The sequence below is a fragment of the Aphelocoma coerulescens genome, chromosome 24, assembly GCF_041296385.1.
Source record: "Aphelocoma coerulescens isolate FSJ_1873_10779 chromosome 24, UR_Acoe_1.0, whole genome shotgun sequence".
NCBI lineage: Eukaryota > Metazoa > Chordata > Aves > Passeriformes > Corvidae > Aphelocoma > Aphelocoma coerulescens.
This window is the reverse complement of record NC_091037.1, coordinates 269,602-286,920: the sequence shown is the minus strand read 5'-3', so window position 1 is coordinate 286,920 and position 17,319 is coordinate 269,602. Positions and strand designations below refer to the sequence as shown.

The 17,319-nt window shown below is 50.6% G+C and overlaps 2 protein-coding genes across 6 annotated transcripts in view; one reads left to right on the top strand and one right to left on the bottom strand.

Annotated features, from left to right (window-relative positions):
- The window catches only part of BCL9L (BCL9 like), a 46,256-nt gene extending 39,934 nt beyond the window's left edge, over positions 1-6,322 (top strand). For 4 of the 5 annotated variants that reach the window (XM_068994620.1, XM_068994622.1, XM_068994621.1 and 1 more), the window contains exons 7-8: positions 187-447; positions 1,676-6,322. In XM_068994620.1, the coding sequence (XP_068850721.1) occupies positions 187-447; positions 1,676-2,835 (1,421 nt within the window). In that variant the 3' untranslated portion in view covers positions 2,836-6,322. The remainder of the gene's footprint in view (positions 1-186; positions 448-1,675) is intronic. The other variant, XM_068994623.1, reaches the window with a different exon arrangement.
- Positions 6,323-7,516: 1,194 nt separating this feature from the next.
- On the bottom strand, positions 7,517-15,874 carry CXCR5 (C-X-C motif chemokine receptor 5). The gene is made up of 2 exons (XM_068994733.1): positions 15,768-15,874; positions 7,517-10,690 (listed from the first exon to the last, which is right to left on the bottom strand). The coding sequence occupies exons 1-2, from the start codon at positions 15,804-15,806 to the stop codon at positions 9,614-9,616; spliced, it is 1,116 nt and encodes a 371-aa protein (XP_068850834.1). The 5' UTR covers positions 15,807-15,874; the 3' UTR covers positions 7,517-9,613.
- Between the last annotated feature and the right edge of the window lie 1,445 nt (positions 15,875-17,319).

Here is a 17,319-nt window from a genome sequence, read left to right as displayed (position 1 = left end):
AGTGGAATTCTATCACTGCTCTGGAGCAGAGTCCGTGCATGAACTTTCTCAAGAGTCCAGAGAGTGCTCTGTGCTTTGCAGCCTCCTCTGGTCACTGCTGTCAGAAGGAGAGGACAGGGTTGCTCTCTGGTGGAAGCAAGTCACAGTGTGTAGACAATACTGAGTTGATCTCTCTCTTGCTTGCAGGTTCTCTCCCTTCTGGGCCTCGGAGCAGCTCTTCCGCACCAGCCAGTAACACGTCTAGCACCATGAATCCGAACATGCCTTTTACTTCCTCTCCAGATCCATCCCCTTCCCAGAACCCCCTCTCACTGATGATGTCCCAGATGTCCAAGTATGCCATGCCCAGCTCCACACCACTTTACCACAATGCCATCAAAACCATCGCCACCTCTGATGACGAGCTGCTGCCAGACAGGCCTATGCTTCCACCTGGAAGTATGTCAGGTATCTACTTCTGGAGGTGGGCTTGCGAGGGGTCAGACTGTCTTATGGCTGCCAGTGCACGTGAGGCAGCAGGTGGAGATTAGAAACTCTGATCTCCCCATGAATGCCTTGTCACATAGCTTAAATTTCCCCTTGTTTGTAACAGTCTGTGCACTTCCCTGCCCTCTGCCCAGGCTGCCCATCAGCTTTTGGCTTGGGTGGAAGGACATGAGCTGGTCTGGCTTGAGGAGTCCTTCTTCCCCAAGACCTAAAAGTTTTTTACCTTTACCCATGTAGATGTATTGGGCCTGAGTTTTTATGGCTCCTGGAGTTTTCTCAGGTCCAGGACTTGGAGGCAGAGGTCTGCTGCTTAGAGCCCTCGTGTTCCTATGCAGTGGGACAGGGTTGCTCTGAATGGGGCTTGGGAGTCTGGTGTTTTGAGTGGAGCCCAGGTGCCTGCACAGGCAAGGCCGTGTTGTGGCACAGTTGTGATTTCAGTAGGCCAGATATGCTCCACTAGCTGGTGGCACCGGTGAGGACATCTAGGCAAATGAGTGTTTTTTGTCACGTGGTGACCAGCCCAAAGGGGAATTCCAATGTGTTCTACCACTTGATTTAGGGGTTTAAAGCTGTCTGATAAATATTTTTGGCAGTTTTGAGAATGAAAAATCAACTTTTTGACTCTTTCACTGCTGAGCAGTCACTTAGGTCGACTTCAGGCATGCAAATCCACAGGCACTGATGGCTGCTCTGCTTTTCTGATAGGCGCAGGCCTTCCTGCCCAGACAGCACCTGTGTCAGGCTGCTGACTCTTCTGCTTTTTTCCTCCTCACCACCCGAGGTTGTGTGGTCACTGGAGCTTACTGGGTGGTAAACCCTGTGGCAGGCAGTGGGGAAGGGTCACTCCTTGCTGCCTTTCAGGCAGCTGAGAGCCCTGCTGGGGCAGGTATAGGGCACACACCAAGCCAGCCAGGACTCTAAAATCACGGGACTGTAAGAAATTACTAATCTAGCATGGGACTGGATGAAGCTGGAAGAGCCCTCTGATGCTTGGGGAGCTGGAGTCTGGGGCACTTTTTTCTGATGTTGGTGCTTTGCAAGCCCATCTTGGAGCTGCTTACTGAGCATCATGCTCCGTGCTCAGGGCATTCTGAGCAGGACTGCTTGGCAGGCTTTCAGGATGTGGATTTTGCAACACTGAAAGGTCTGTGGGAAGGTCTTAACTCTTCTCCCTTTTTCCTGTCCTTAGGCGTGACAGGGAATCAGCCAAATCAACTGCACTTGAACTCTGTGGGGCCTGGATCTTCTCAGAGCCCCATGGGAATGAATCTGCCTGGTCAGCAGCCCCTTTCCCACGAACCGCCCTCCACCTCCATGATGTCCTCCCCAAACCCTCTGGGGTCCAACATTCCTATGCATCCAAGTGGGCCAGGGGCGGGTGTGCCCCCCCAGAACCCCATGATGCTGCCCCCAGGTCCCCAGGACTCGTTGAACCAGCAGTGTGGCCCTGTGCACAACAGTTCACAGATGATTCCTTCTAACCAGCTCGTGTTCCCGCGCATGCAGCAGCCCCACAATGCCATGCCATCTCCTGCCGGAGGCATGCCCATGGCCCCCAGTGCAGGAGGTGGCCCTGGGATGCAGCAGCATTACCCGCCAGGGATGCCCTTGCCGCCTGAGGACCTTCCCTCCCAGCAGCCTGGCCAGATGCCCCCACAGCAGCACATGATGGGCAAGAACATCCCTCCTCGGATTGGTGACCCCTACCCGCCCGTGCTTCCTGGGGTGGCGTCGGTGCTGAACGACCCCGAGCTCAGCGAGGTCATCCGCCCCACGCCCACGGGGATCCCAGAGTTTGACCTGTCCAGGATCATCCCGTCAGAGAAGCCAAGCAGCACCTTGCAGTATTTCCCCAAGAGCGACAGCCAGGCACCCAAATCTCAGCCTTCCAACCTCCACCTCATGAACCTACAGAACATGATGGCTGAGCAGCCCCCCGTGCGTCCAGGTATGAATGCTCCCAGCCTCCCTGGGCAGCAGGGCGTGCAGAGGGGACTGAGCATGCCCATGTGCCATCCTGGACAAGTGCCCATGCTGGGCAGGACAGGCATACCACCCCAGCAAGGCATGATGGGCAACAGCATGCACCAGGGCATGATGTCTCCGCAGCAGAGCCTGATGGCCCAGCAGAATTTCATGCTGATGCAGGCCAAGCAGAGAAGCATGTCTGTGTCAGGGGAGATGTATGCCCAGACAGGACATATGATGTCACCTCAGGGCTCTCTCATGGGGCCCCCGCCTCAGCAGAACCTCATGGTCACGCACCAGATGAGGCAGAGGAGTGTCTCCCTGGACAGCCAGATGAGTTACATCCCCGGACCTGGGAACATGGCGAACTTGCCTTTCTAACCCTGACTAGTGCTCAGGGCTGGGGAGGGGATGGGGCTGCCCCTACAAACATTTTTAAATCTTTCTGTGGGGGAGGGTTGGGGGCCAGTGCCGGTGGAGGACACCACGTGGGATGCTTTACATATCGGATTCGCCTCTACACAGCAAACCAGATGTGCAGTAAACTTGATGTGAATTTGGTTTCTTTTTCCTTTCTTTTTTGGGGAAGGGGAGGGTGGAGAGGCTGGGAGTGGGGCTGTTACTTAGAACCCTGTGTGGTGACCAGGGACATCCAGACCTTGTGGCAGTTTGTAAAGTTTTCACTTATGGTTTTCCTCCGTCAAGTGTTTTTCTTGCCCTTTTTCCCCCCCTCTATTTTTTTTTTCCTTCCTTTTTAAGCAACCAAAATGTGCAAGAGGGTTTTTGGAACTAGCTGTAAATAGGTCGCTGGGAAAGGCAAAACTTGTGCTGGTTTTTAATTGTTCTGTATTTCTGTGTTTTAATAGAAGCCTCAAAACATGTTTTAAAAAACAGAAAGAAAAAAAAAACATGCTAAAGGCAACAGTGTACAAGGATTGAAGACTCTCCTTGGGGGAGGCAGGAGGATCCCCAGGGTGCACAGGGTGTTGAGAGATCCCATTGTAGAGTGACTCTGTGTCAGACCTATGTTGTTCGCGCATCTGAATGGTTTTGCATGTGCGGGAGAGGGGGTGGTGCAGTGTCATGCAGATCTCAGGTCCCACGGATACATGGATCCTATGCCGACTGCACAAACATAACCACTGACCAAGGGCCATTAGGGGGGCTAGAGCTGTAGCCCCAGTGACATGCTGCTGGAGCAGTGCTCATTTGGCAGGGCAGAGGCCACAGCTTTACAGGACACAGCTGTTGCTGCTCTCTGGGGAAGCTGCTGGGTCTGGGCTGGGAAGGATGCTGGCCCTTCAGCTGGAGAAGCATCAGGAATCTGGGCTTCGCAGATGATAACATGCTGGACCTGAAGATCTTGACCAGCCCTGTCACCTCTACTCCCTTCTGTTCCCTTCATGCTTGTCCCCTGTAGGCAAGGTGTTGGGGTGTGTAGGGACAGATGGGCTTTGAGGTGAGTGAGGTGATGCATTCCAGTGCTTCCAGGAGAGGCTAGCTGGGAGCCCTGATCTTCTGCAGCCTTCCTACACCAGTCTATTACCCATCCATTACCCTTTGCCACTGCGTCACACTCGCCTGCCATTGAATGCTCTCCCAGGTCTTCCTTGTGCTTGTCAATCCTTCATCTCCAGAGTTTTGCAGGCAGTCTTCACTCCATCATAACCTGAGCTACTGGCAGCAGCCCTGCCCTATGGCACAGGAGAGGTCCAGCTGTTGAAGATGTCCTGTCCCTGAGCGCAGTACTCCATTCAGCATTCAGTGTCGGCAGCATGGCCATCCTGTGCTTCAGACAGAAGAGGCTGAAGTTGAGTTGCAATCTCTCATTCCTAGGCTGGCAGAAGCAGGCCATGTGGACAACTCTGGCTTTTCTGGATGTGCTCCACCCTCTCCATCCTGTACTCCATAAGGTCTTCCTGCATGCAGCCCTGATGGTCTTTCCCATGTTTTTTCACAGAGGGGAATGTGGCATGATGCACATGCATTTCTGCACACATCACAGTATCTCTGGACCTCTGTGGGGACTGCATTCCAGCATCCAGTGGTGAACCTGGGGCACACAATTGCTGCAGGAACACAACTTGGAGGATTATCTCTGCAGAGCCAGGCTTAACACACTACCTCTCTTATAACCAAGCTCACCTTTCCCAACTTCCTATTGCAGGGAGGAGAGGGCTTTGGGAAGGGAGATGGCCAAGTAGTGAGTGAACAGCAACACTTTTTAATCATGTTGCAAGCTGTTTGGAAAGGCTGGTGGGTGCTGAAATGGCAGCCTAACAGCTGTCTTGATCCAATCTGTGAGAAGATGGAGTCATAAAGTCCAGTTAGGAATACCTTGAAGCTTTGAGGCCATTTTGTAGTGAACAGTGCTGGGTGAGAAGCATGGGTTTGGATCTGAGGAAGGATCTTGCTCCAGTCTCCTGCTTTGTGGGGGTTTGTTGTATACAATGTGAGCAAGTAACATTTTTTGAAGTGGTAAAACAGGAACAATCACGAGAAGTGCTCCTTCCTGCCTTGGCAGCTGGAGCAGAAGAATAATCTTCAGCCCAGGCTTTGACCTGACATGTTAGCTGGTTGGATTCTCAATCCTTTCAGTGTGTGTTTCATGTGGGAGGATGTGGCTCAAACAGATGTAGCTCTTTCTAAGCTTGACTTGCCTGAAAGGCTGTAGCTTCTCTTGGCTGCACTTCAGGGTGTTGGCTGCTGGTAGTTTCTCGTAAACATCCAAATACCAATTACAGTCCAAAACCTTGCTCATCATCCGCCAGCAAGTCTCTGCTAATTTGAAGCCATAACATTTTCTACATGGAAGTTTTTTTTGTTTGTCCATAGATAGCTGTTTTAGCCTGGCTGAGATCTCCATGTGTTTGTACTTCCCCCCTTGTCCCTTTTGCCCAGCCTGACACAGAAGTTGCCTGGGGCTTGCAGTCCTCACTCTGTCAGCAGTGCATTGTCCCTGCATCAGCAGGAGCCTGCAGGCTGTGGCACATGCCATGCAGCGTTCAGGAGCCCGGTGCTGAGCGCTCACAGGGACATGGCAGTGTGATGCTATTTCTGCCTGGCGACAGGAGGAAGACCTGTCCTTCAGTGACAAATAAGAAGCTAAGCCTTTTGACCCAGCAGCCCTGGATACAAAAAGGAAATCCTGATGCTAGGTCAGAGCTGAGGATTCTGGAGCAGCAGTCGCTGCTCTTCTGCAAAATCCCACTGCCCTGAAGCCAGCCCTACCCCTACCACTGTGATGGCTGAACAATGGGGAGAAGAAATGCTGCCTGACACCCCTGTGCCCTGGGCACTGCTCCCAACCATGTCTGTGAACAGCAATGTGGCAGGAGTTCCTTTGGAGGCTCAGTGACAGCCAGTCCTTGTTAGGCTCAGGCAAGGTTTGCCATCAGCTGGTTGCCCGCTGCTGTGACCGTGTGTCTAGTCTTGTGTCTTGTAGTTTATTGCTCGGCTCCTCACCTTGAGTTTTGTGTACTGACTCCACCTAATCACAGTAGAAGGTTTGCCCATCTTTTAGCCATGACTTTGCCATGTTTTTCCAGCTCCAAAAAAGCAAATGCTGGGAAACTGCGTCTTTCAGTATGTCAAATAATCACACACACCTGGAATTAGCTTTCACACTGAGGTAAAGGTGACTGACCTGTTCTCTGTCATCCCATGGAGAAACTTCCCCAGTCATTTTGTACCATTATATAAATATATATATAAAAATATAAATATATAAATACAATATGTGAAGACATCTTATTGGTTTTTATTTGAAACAATTTTTAGGCTTGTTTTTGGGTATCTGTGCTGCCTGTAATGTATTGACCTGTTTTATAGGTGCCTTTTTATTAAAAAGACAAATTTCAAGACCTGACCCTGTGCCTGTCTTTTTCCACGTGATTTTCCACAGGACTGCAGCGGAGACAGAGAGTGCAAGAGGTGCTGGGAGGGTTGTGTGGGCATTGGGGGAGCCCCTTCTCTACAGCACTCCCAGGCACGCGTTCATTCACGCGTTCCCTTACTCACGCTCACCTGTGCATGCTCCACTGCCTGCCACGGCCCTGTGATCGCTCTGTGTGTGTAGCAGGATGCTCTGCTGAAACACCCCATCTCTGTCTCGTGGGAGACTTGGCTGCCCTGCAGGAAATGCAGAGCAGTGTGCTGTTGTGAGGGTCGTTGTGTTCCCATCTTTGGGGTTGCCTTCATCAGAGACCAGGGCTTCCTCTGGTTTGTCTGCTGGAGCCTTGTTTGCAGAGCACAGTCCAGGACTGGGGATGCAGAGGGTGTGCTGTGGGTGGTGGTGGCATTGCCTTCCCACACACCATCTCCCTGCTCTCTGCAGGAGCCACCTTGGAGCTCCCCTTGGCTCAGTCCCCCTTCCCAGTGGCCTGGGGGGGCAGAGTACACCTGCCTCACTTGGTGATGGTGGGATAGTGGCTGAGCAGAGCTCCATAGGAGAGGCTGAAGGTCTGCCCGAGGGCTGCAGGGGGGCTTTGGCAGTGTGAGCATTTAGCGGGGAAGCCCACTCTGGGACTAGGCGTTGTGACAGCCGTGACACACGTCTCCTTGAGGAGACAGCAAGGGTTTCGCTGAGTGGAAAGCAGAGCTTCCTCTGCGGTGAAGGAAAGTTCCTCTTGCTTTCTTCTTGTCGCCATTCAGCAGGCTGGCTGCAGGCAGCTGTGGAAGCAACAATGGCAGCTCTCTGGGGAAGGTCTGCCATCTCTGAGCCAAGCCATTCCCAGGCTGTCTGAGCCAAATGTAGGTGCAAGGGCAGCTTTCCAGTCAGTTTAGCAGCTGCTGTAAAACTGGAGCAGGAGGTGCTGCAGTTAGTGGATGAGGCTCTGTAAAGCAGAGAGGCAATGTAGGTCTGGACTCTGAACACAGCAGAGCCTTCTGTGGCACTGGTGAAGGGGAACCTGAGCAAGGTGCTCCTTTGAGCAGAGCTTGTCAGAAAGGTGCCATCTGCCCACTTAGTGCTCTCTAATGCATCTGCCTTGAAGAAAGTGACGCGGTTGCAGACAAATGCTTACAAGCACTATACACGAGAAGATGGTGTTTTATTCAACTGTTTATTATAGCTTACCTCAAACCTTCCTAAAGGTTTGCACGCACCAGTGCTAAAAGCTATAGTAACCATAGATGTTTAATCTGTTCACTCTCATTTGCGTGCAGATTTTTTTACTTTGTGACCACTGTAAGAATTTTACACTTTGACTATTATTTTTTCAGTAACATTTTCATGTAGAAATACAATTATCACCATAACCTTCTGGGGAGGTGTTTACAATGCATCTGCAATGGGTTCGCTCACTGGTACAACAATGGAGAACACAAGTGCAGGCTTAAGAGACTTGCCCTTCTCTGCTGCATGTATGTGCTTGAACAACCACAATCACGATTACTTGAAAGTTTTGTCTTTGAAGATGCGTTTCTGCAGGAAACGGTGGACTGCCTTATACTAGGTGAGTTTTCTCCTGAAGTCACAATGTGAGATCAAGCTATTGAGATCTCTGCCTGCGTCAGGCTGAGGTAATGTGACCCCTTCCATAATGGCTGGTCTTTTTAGCAGGGCCCTTGAGTACTGTGAAGTTCACCTGGGACCGAGCTCTCTGCTAGTGGGATGAACTTCAGAAGTGAGATTAGCACAAAATTCCTGCTGCTGCAAGAGAACTAACATTGTTTTGACATTGCTTAAAATGTGAGGTGAAGGGTAGAGCAGATTTTAAAGTGTGCTCATGATGAGGGTCGTGCTCATGTGACATTGGTATGTATGGCTCTCCTACAGTTCAGGCCACAGCACTCCTTAGGAACAGAAATGTCGTGGAGCAGTGTTGTGGGCCTGCTGCCATGTTAAACTGTGACAAGACCTCCTAGGCAGCAGCAGGCTGTCTTGAGTCTGCTGGGGCTTCCCTGCACACCAGTTTGCAGGGTAAGAATTAGTGATGGGGAAAGCTGCTGCTCTTATTTTGAACCAAATTATCATCAAGCTGCCCTGATCTGAGCAGTTTCTGCATACTTGCAGTTCAGGGCGAGATCACCACCCAGGTTTGTCCTCTGTACACCTGGATGCACTTAATCTCTGAAAGCCCTGTAGATGCAGGTGGAGGAAAACCATCAGAAAGCATAATGCAAAATGCCACATATCCTCTAGAGCCTTGCTAAAAACAAAGAGAAATTATGCAAATGAGCTCTTTCCCTTAGTCTGGGGCAGTGGGTCTCCTTGCTCTCAGAACCCACAAACAGCCATACAACTAGCTGCCAAAAAAACCCACGTTCTATACCTTCAGCTTTACAAAGCTGTGTGGTTTCTCTCCCCTGTGTGCAGTCACAAGACAGAAGCCATCTCTTCAGACAGTGTTCTTCCTTAAAGGAAAACTTTTGCATAGCCAGGCATTCAGTTCAGCAGCCACTCACAGGAGGTCATAACAGCAGTAAAACAGATCAAACGAGTGCGGAAGGATGCAACTGGTGTCAGGAAAGGAGTCTGTGACAGTCATATCTTGAAGTCTGTGGGAGGACCTCCTGGCTTGAGCTGTGTTGGGAAGATGAATGTGTTATGGCTGGCTGGGGGGACGTCATGCAGCAGGAGGACAATGTTGCAGTCAGAGAGTGTCCAGCACTGTGTGCCCATGCTATCAGATTGAGCTCTGCAGACCCCCTCTGCAGTCCTACCTGCATCTCTCCAGTTGCTATGGCCACTGAGTCCCATGGCTTCCTTTGGGCATGTCTATACCAACCTGAACTAGTGAAATGGAGACCTGCTTACTGACATGACTCATTTACTTGGATGCCCTTTTTTCCTTGCCCCTGGCACCCCAGTCCCGTGCCTGGCTTTGTGCACAAGATGTCTGCAGTCAGTTTTTCGAGAAAGAGGTGGGAATGTCAGGTTCAACCCACTCGAGTTCATCCAGCCCCACAAGAGTGACCATCAGACATCCAGCATTCACCAACAGCTGCCAGGTGGATCTCTACAAGTATGAGAACCAGGAAGAGCCTAGAAAGGTATCTGATGGGATTTGGGTGTTTGGTGGCTATTGGACCTGTTTCCTGAGGAGTGAAGAAAGTTGTGGGGATGCTTGTGAAACTCGTAACTGAGACCACAGCAAGGGTGCCACTGGGAAGGAAAGCCCCAGGCCAGTTCTGCCCTGCAGGCAGCCTTTCCCAGCTAGAAGGTGGAGATGGAGGTGGTGTTGTCAGACTCTATCCCGCTAGCCTTCCTTGTCACCTCCAGGATCTCCTGCAGGGTCTCCTGGCTTATGCAGCCAAGCTCCTGCAGGATCCGGAAGAAGTCGTTACGGAACTTGACCCCAATAAAGGCATAGAGGATGGGGTTGAGGCAGCAGTGTGTGAAGCCGATGGCCTCTGTCACCATGATAGCTGTGTCCAGCTGGTCTTCCAGGAGGCAGTTCTTGGTGAAGGCTTCTAGCTTGGTAAGTGTGTTCAGGAAGATGACAATGTGGTATGGGCTCCAGCAGAGGAGGAAGATGCCTGTGACCAGGATGGCCACACGGACAGCTTTTTGCCTCTGCAGGCGCTGGGACTGACACAGTGCCCTGATGATGGCCATGTAGCAGTAACACATGACCAGCAGAGGCACAAAGAAGCCCACGGTGTGGTAGAGGAAGCGGGTTGCCAGCCATGCATTGTTTCCATCAATCCCAACCTCTGGAAAGTAGCAAATGCTGCGGTTGCTGTCGTCTGTCCAGACTTCCATGAAGATGAGATCAGGTAAAGTCAGAAGCAATGAGCAGAGCCAGACAGCCGTGCAGGTGAGGTGGATGGAGCGAGCTCTGCGTTTGCGGTAGGTGTGGATTGCATAGACGATGGCCAAGTAACGGTCCACCGCAATACACCCCAACAGCATGCTACTGCAGTAGAAATTGATCTTGTGGACAGCACTGAGTATCTTGCAGAGGAACTTCCCGAATACCCACCCAGCCAAGCTCTCCACCACGCTGAATGGAAAGGTGAGCAACAGTGCCAGGTTGGCCAGTGTGAGGTGGAAAAGGAAGTTTTCTGTGGTGGTGCGAGACCGCTTGAACCTCTCTAAAATGACCAGGACCAGGGCATTGCCCACAGTCCCCAGCACAAACATCAGCAGATAGATGAGGGGCATGAAGACCTTTCTGAAGGGGTCTCCCTGGTTGCCAACCACAGATGAGGCTGGGTTGAAGCAGAAGTAGCCCTCCAAAGAAGGGGTGGTGTTCTCAGCTTCGTAGTAACCACTCAGCTCCACCTGGCTCTGGGGAACAGAGAGAGTCTTGTTAATGGAGGGGAGTTTCTGAACACAAGAACCCGGTCCCTCAGCTGCACCCAGCAGACCTAAACGGAGCACCCCCGTGTCCTGCAGCCCACCTGCCTCAGGAGGAGATGCTGTCTGCAATGTGATGACCTTGGAGGCCCCTCCACTGCCAGGAGGTGCAGCAGCAGGTAGAGAGGGTTTTCTCCATCTGTGACAGCGAGGGCTGCTCAGTCTGTAATCTTTAACTGGAGTATTTGGGGATGTTTTTGTGTCCAGTCAGATGATCAGTTTCATCTTCTGGTTCTTGCCAAGTTGCCTGCTGGTGAATTTTGCTTTCTCACATAGAATGGAACCCTCCTCTACCAGCTTTCCTGATTTTTTCCACCCATTTCTGACACGGACCGCTCCTGTCCTGCCTGCTGCCTGCTGTCAGGTATAAAGATGGTAGGATTCACCACACAGCACATCAGTACCTCAAATTTTGTGCAGTGAACCTGTCCCCTTCTTCTCCTCAGAGGCCTGAGAGCTGCCTACGACAGAGCAAGGTGAGGTGGTGACAGCAGCAGTTGTCCTTTGAGATCGCTTTCTACACACTCAGAGGAAGGTGTGGGGCAGGTGTTCAACACAATGGGAGGAAAGCCTCTGAGGCACTATGGTGCCATAGCTACAGGAATAGATGATGGAGAGATCTGTTCTGCTGATAAACCTTTCAGTCCTGAATTAACTGCAGTCAGAGCAGGAAAGGGAAGGGAAAACACCACTTGGACCCCAGGCTGATACCCAGTAAGGGAAGAGCAACAGAGCTGCTGCAGATGTGATTTGCCCTTGGCTTGCTGTATCTTCTTGACCAGCCCGTGTTTGGGCTGAGGCTGTGGGCAAGTCTCGAGTGCTGGGAAGCTGGAATTCTGCTCAGGATGAGCTCCCTGGATGTAGTCACGCTCCAGCTGGCCTTGCACAAAAAAAAGAGTGGTGGAGGAGGCTTGTGGCAAACTGAAAATTAGTAACAACTGGGAAGAGCTCAGCAGCAGCCACCCTGAGGTCCCCCACCCACACCCTCTCTGGAGACCTGTGCTGAGACTTCAGTGTTGACCACAGCGGAAGTCTCTGCTCATGCTTTCATACCTTTCACTGCCAGCTGCAGCCGTTTGCACCTGCTGCACCTTCCCTCATCAGCCAAAGTTCCTGTCTAAAAATACCAGCCCTGTTTTACACAGTTTTAGACCTGATTTGGGGGGTTTTTGCTCACCCAATGGGCTACTGAGAAAAATTACTGTTACCAGCCTGGAGTCTTGTGTTGTTCCTGGCTAGGGAAGGGTGATTTATGTTTCTTTTCTCTCGGGCAGCTTTCTCCGGGTAACGCACTGGGTGCCTCTGCACATGACTGTGGGGGGTAAAGAGGTCACCTGGCAGCAGCAGGACTCATCTAAGCTGCTCTGCAGATGAAACCATCTGCATGGTTCCCAGAGGAGCCTGGGCATGCTGATGGGGCATGCTATGGAGCATTACCAAACATGTAGAGCAGACAGCTGGCACAGGCAGTCCCCAAGCAGTGGACAGTAGGAGGGTGAATGAGTCCTTGGGAAAAGTGGGAAATAACCCTGCCCAGCTCTTGCTAATGTAACTATGGGGCTGCAAGCCTTTGGTGAAAAGCATTTTGTATTACCAAAGAACTTTTATTTTTCTGGTTTAGGGTATGATTTTGGAGACCAGAGATTGCTGCTAAAGACAAAAGCCTTAAGAAATCCCTCCCAATTATTTCTCTCCCCAGCTTGAAAGTATTTCCTGCCTACACTGTACCTGGACCTTTCATCAGGAGTTACCAACACACATAGAAATCTGTGATGTGTTGGCCAGGGCCAGATCCTTGAAGCTCTCTGAGAAAAATAAAACCAACCTAAAAAGCTTTGCAATTTGGTGCAGAGACCAAACCAGGCTGCTCAGGCTGTGCAGGTGACTGTGTTGAAAACCCCAAACAGATTGTATGTTGGAATGGGAAATTTCACTGGGAAGAGGTTGGACGATTCCAGCTTTGAAGGAAAAAATGAAATGATAGAAAATGGCTGGGTTTGCTGGCTGGAGTGTCAGTTCTCCCTAGGAGCCATGCCAGCGCCATCGTTGGCAGTGGATGGGCAGCTTGGGCAGTGTTCAGTGGCTTTGGCTGCTGACCAGTTTCCAGCATCGCCTTGCATTTGGAGCCGGAAGTGCAGAGGCTGAGTGCCACTATCAGACACCATCTGATTGCTGATGGGGAGCGGGTAGGGAGGGCTCTTACTGTAAACCACTCGCTGTGGGTAGGCGAAGTGTGTGCAGAGCTGTGTTTGAGTCGTCCTCTCCTGCATCTCTGAGCAGAGCAGCACATGTGGGTAGGAACGGACAGAGACGAGTTGGAGACAAATAAAAGAGGATGAAAAATCAGTCTGGGCTGAGACAGGAAGGGCAGGGGCCAGAGCTGCAGGAGATGCACTTAATATGACAAACAGAGGCTTCTGGGGGCTCTGCTGGAATTCTCCTGAAGTGCTGGAATTCTGTCCTGAAGTGGGTGACTGCCTGATACGGGATGGGATAAGTCAACTGTGTGCATGCAGAGGGACTTTTGTACAGGTCTCCTGCAAGACAATTTCAGCAGTTTTGGGGGTGGGAGAAAAAGTGGTGTCTCTTTCTGTATGAGAGCAGGCAGTCAAGTGCATGCCTGGGAAGGCCATTCCTGTGTGCTTTTTGTTCAGGGACCCCCTTACCCCTATAACCTGCATCACAGAGTTATTCTGGTCTCCATGTGTCAGCCATTTCTCTCAGATCCCCACACCTGTCAGCAAAGAAAACATTTGGCTGCGGAAGTGAAACAACCTGTGCACGGTTATGGTTTTTCCATGTGAACCATTCCCTTCTAGTCAATGCCAGGGCTAGGAGCAGCACACTTCATTCCCAAAACCTTAAAACTGTAACTGCCCACATCAGTACGATTTACTGACACAGCTTCTGCTCGTGACTTCTCCAGGGGCTGAACCAGGGAAATCCAGGACTAAGACCAAGGCCTGTGGAAATACCATGTTACTGTAGTGTAGGTGCCTTTACGCTCTTGAGTCATGTTGGTCCCATTGCAATGAAAACTGGCCTGAGGAACCTCGGGGAACCTGGTGTAGATCTCAGTGGTCTTTCTGCAACTGTGTTTTTGGTTGCCTAGTCTGCAGCTAAGGAAGGTTAGCAGGCAAAGCATTTTTGCTATGGAGAAATGGGGTTATCATTTTGGGTATGGTACTTTTCCGCAAGGTTACAGAGTCAAATGGTCTCATACGGAATCAAAATTTAGGTGAGGCCCTCACTGTATTCTGTGTGATACTGAGATAAATGCCCTTTTGGTGCAAACGTTCTCATCATTTTTCCTTCCATAATTGCTCAATTGATCAAACAATCCTCTCTGCACAAGGCAGGGTTTGTGTTGCCACTTTGACAAGACACTTTGGAGGCCCTTTTTTTCAAATCTCTGTGGGTAGGTTGCTGCTACAAGCACCTAGCATAAGTAAAGCAACATATGGCACCACCAAAGCAAATACAGTGATGCTCATGTGATATCTGTGGCCTCCCTGTTCCAGGGAGGGAGCCAAATCTGGGAAGCTGCCAGGAGACAGAGGTGGGAAACAACATATGTCAAACTCCCAACAGCAGAAGTCTGAGAAAAGGTTTAAAACTCTTCCTGCCGTGGCACCTGACTGTGGGCATTTAGTCCTAAAATCAGCTGGGTTCACCCCCCGTCACATCATGGGGTCTCCTTTATGATGTAAAATAATTCACAGCAGAGATTAAATCACTAAGATGAAGATTATGGAAAGTTTTGTATGCAAAGAAAAGGAGGTGAAAAAGGCTTGAGTTTGGTTATAACCTCTCAGCAAATTTTAGCGCTGCCACTGAACTTCAACAGAGGTCAAGGAAATAAGCATCTTCTCCAAAAAAGTTTTAAAGGAATGACCGCCATTTGCAAAGGATTTTTATACTGGATGAATCAGAAAAGAAATAAAGAGGGTAGGGCTTGCTCCCCCATCTCATTGCTCTTCCCTGATGTGTAGGAAAAAAGGAGGAACAGAAAATTTGGTAACGATTGAATCCAACATTTCATTTTTTTGGAATAACTAATCCTGAGGTCTGCTGCAGAGAGCCACTGTAGTAAAAAATAAATTCTGAGATGCAGTATTTGAAACCCAGGGTAGTGATAATGCTGCTGTGTGCTTCCCGTTGGATAGCACAACGTACTCTAAAAGGTGCAGTTGCTCTTATGCACTTGTAAATGCTGGGAAGAGAACTGTGAAGTAGAATACCTAGTGTCATCACTCCCTGTTAGAAGAAATACTTGCAATTTTATCTTCCCCTCTTGTAAATATACTGCATATTCCCCTTTCAGCAGAGTCTATGACAGCCTGTATGTGGAGAAAGCAAGCAGGATGGTCATATCAAGGGTTTTCACACATGGAGAGAGAAGACTGGGTTTGCTTGGGTATTCCAGTTGTGTAAGGAGACCAGGTAAGGTGTACAGGCTTCACATACTGTGTACAAAGTCATTTATACTGCCGAAGGCTGGTGCAAAAGGTGCCTGGCTCAGAATAAGTGTTTTACGCCCACATTGTGCTAATGGCTGTGCAGACAGCAAGGCAGCAGGGAGCAGAAGCTGGGACAGGCTGGCAGCACAGGATGGGACTGCTGGAGCCCAGGTGAGTCACCTGGCCCTTTGCAGACACTCTGGTCTGTGTCCTCATGCAAGCTCACTATTTGGGCCTAGTGCTTGCCAGTACATCTGTGCACAAGGTCCCGGTAGCTAGGCAGCTTTCCCTAACAGAATACTCAGCAACCCTGGATCACAGTGGCTGCAGCCATACTACGCTGGCTCTCTGCAAGCAACAGCATTGTGCTTGTGGTCAGGTCTGGACTTAAGGAATGCAAGGACAGATTACACTGGCATAAGAAATGGCTCAAGCTCTGCCTCTGCCAACAGGAGGGTGAGAAGACGGACGGCCAGAAACCTGGCCTTTCTGCCCACCCCAGCTCTACCTGCCATCCCTGTTGTCAAGCAAAGCCAGGCCGAACTCACCAAGTCATAGGTCTCTGATGAGTAGCTCACAGGCCCCATGGTTTGAGGGGCAGGATCCGTCTCTCCTCCAGAAGTTTCTACAAAAGTTCTTTTCTGGGGTGGAGTTAATCATTTAAGTGAGTAGGGAGGGACACAGAATGTAACAATAGAGTATTTGCAAGGCAAATGAGCTCCAGGCATAGCGCGACCTGATTGATGTAAAGATTAGCATCTAGCTTTATCATCTTTTTACTAGTGCTGTAAGTTGATTTTTAAAGTACAGTTTGAAGAAACCATATTCCTTTGGTCTGTAACGCAGAAGATCCAGAACATCCATAGGTCTTCCCTGGAAACCTTCAGGGCTCTTTCCCACAGCCGTCCTTGTTCCAGGTAGTCCGAAAGGCTTTGAAAAGTTCTGTGCCAAGGACCACCCTTACCAGTAACCTCCTGGATCCAGGCTCTTCTTTGGAGCTGTGCAGGACTTTGAAGCATGGGTATGGTCTGTATGATCATCGCCCTCTGCCTTGGGGTTCTCCTGGCTGCTTTAACCCCAGTGACTTGTGGTTGTCTTCTGCTCCTCCTGCTGCTTCGCCCCTCATCTGGGCTTGGGGGAGTGTGAGGTGGCTTGCACAGGAAAGCAAAGCCTTGGCAGCCGCTCTGCAAGTCTAGAGCAGGGCTAGCAGGGGCTGGGCAGCTTGATTTCACAAGGGTAACAAAGGAGAATTAAGATGGGAAATCAAGATTTTCTCTGCTCGGGGAAATGGGCATTTTGTTCGGCATTTTGTCACAGCACCCGACTCACGGTGAGAATGCCCCAGTCAGCAGAGTAGGATGGCATTGCAGCTGGCATTCTGGCAGAAAGCTTTTCCTGTGCGAGGAGCTGAGGTGGTTTGACAAGCACAGTTCTTGTCCTCCTCTTGTCTAGGCACAGCTGCACCAAGGCCTCTCTACCAGCAAAGACTCTGGTGGGACTTTGGGCTGGTGAAGAAGGAGGTGGTGTTATTCTCGTGGGCACTGCTGGATTACAACCACTCCTCCTGCTTCTTAGATCTCGACTTGTTGGGCACCCACTGCCCCGAGGATGTCGCTGTTGTCCTCTGCCATAAGGACCTTTGTGTACAGCTGCATGTGCTCATCAGCCTCTGGGCACTCTTTCTCATAAAACTGAAAGGATGGAGAGCAGCAAAACCGGAGGGAGGCCATAGGGAGCTCACACTGTGCCTCACTCACATCCCTCACCTCACAGGGACAACACAGACTGAGCAAGCCCTGTCCTGAAGCCCTTGTGCTGCAAGGGTTGAGGGGTAACGCAAGGAGTGGGGTACCACTGAGCCTGGGAGACTGAGAGATCAGGAAGGATGTTCTCAATCAGCCAGAACTGGAGGGTGGAGCCTGTGCCTTTTGCTGCTGAGGGTGGAAAACCAGCCATCTAGAGACAGCTGTAGATGAGAGGAACCAGATAAAATTAGGAATGTCCTTGTCCTTTTGCGTGTACTTTGGAAAAATATTTGAAGAAAAATTTGGCTGCAAAGCAGTTTTGGAACTACCAGGTGTTTAAGTGCTACTGTTTAAG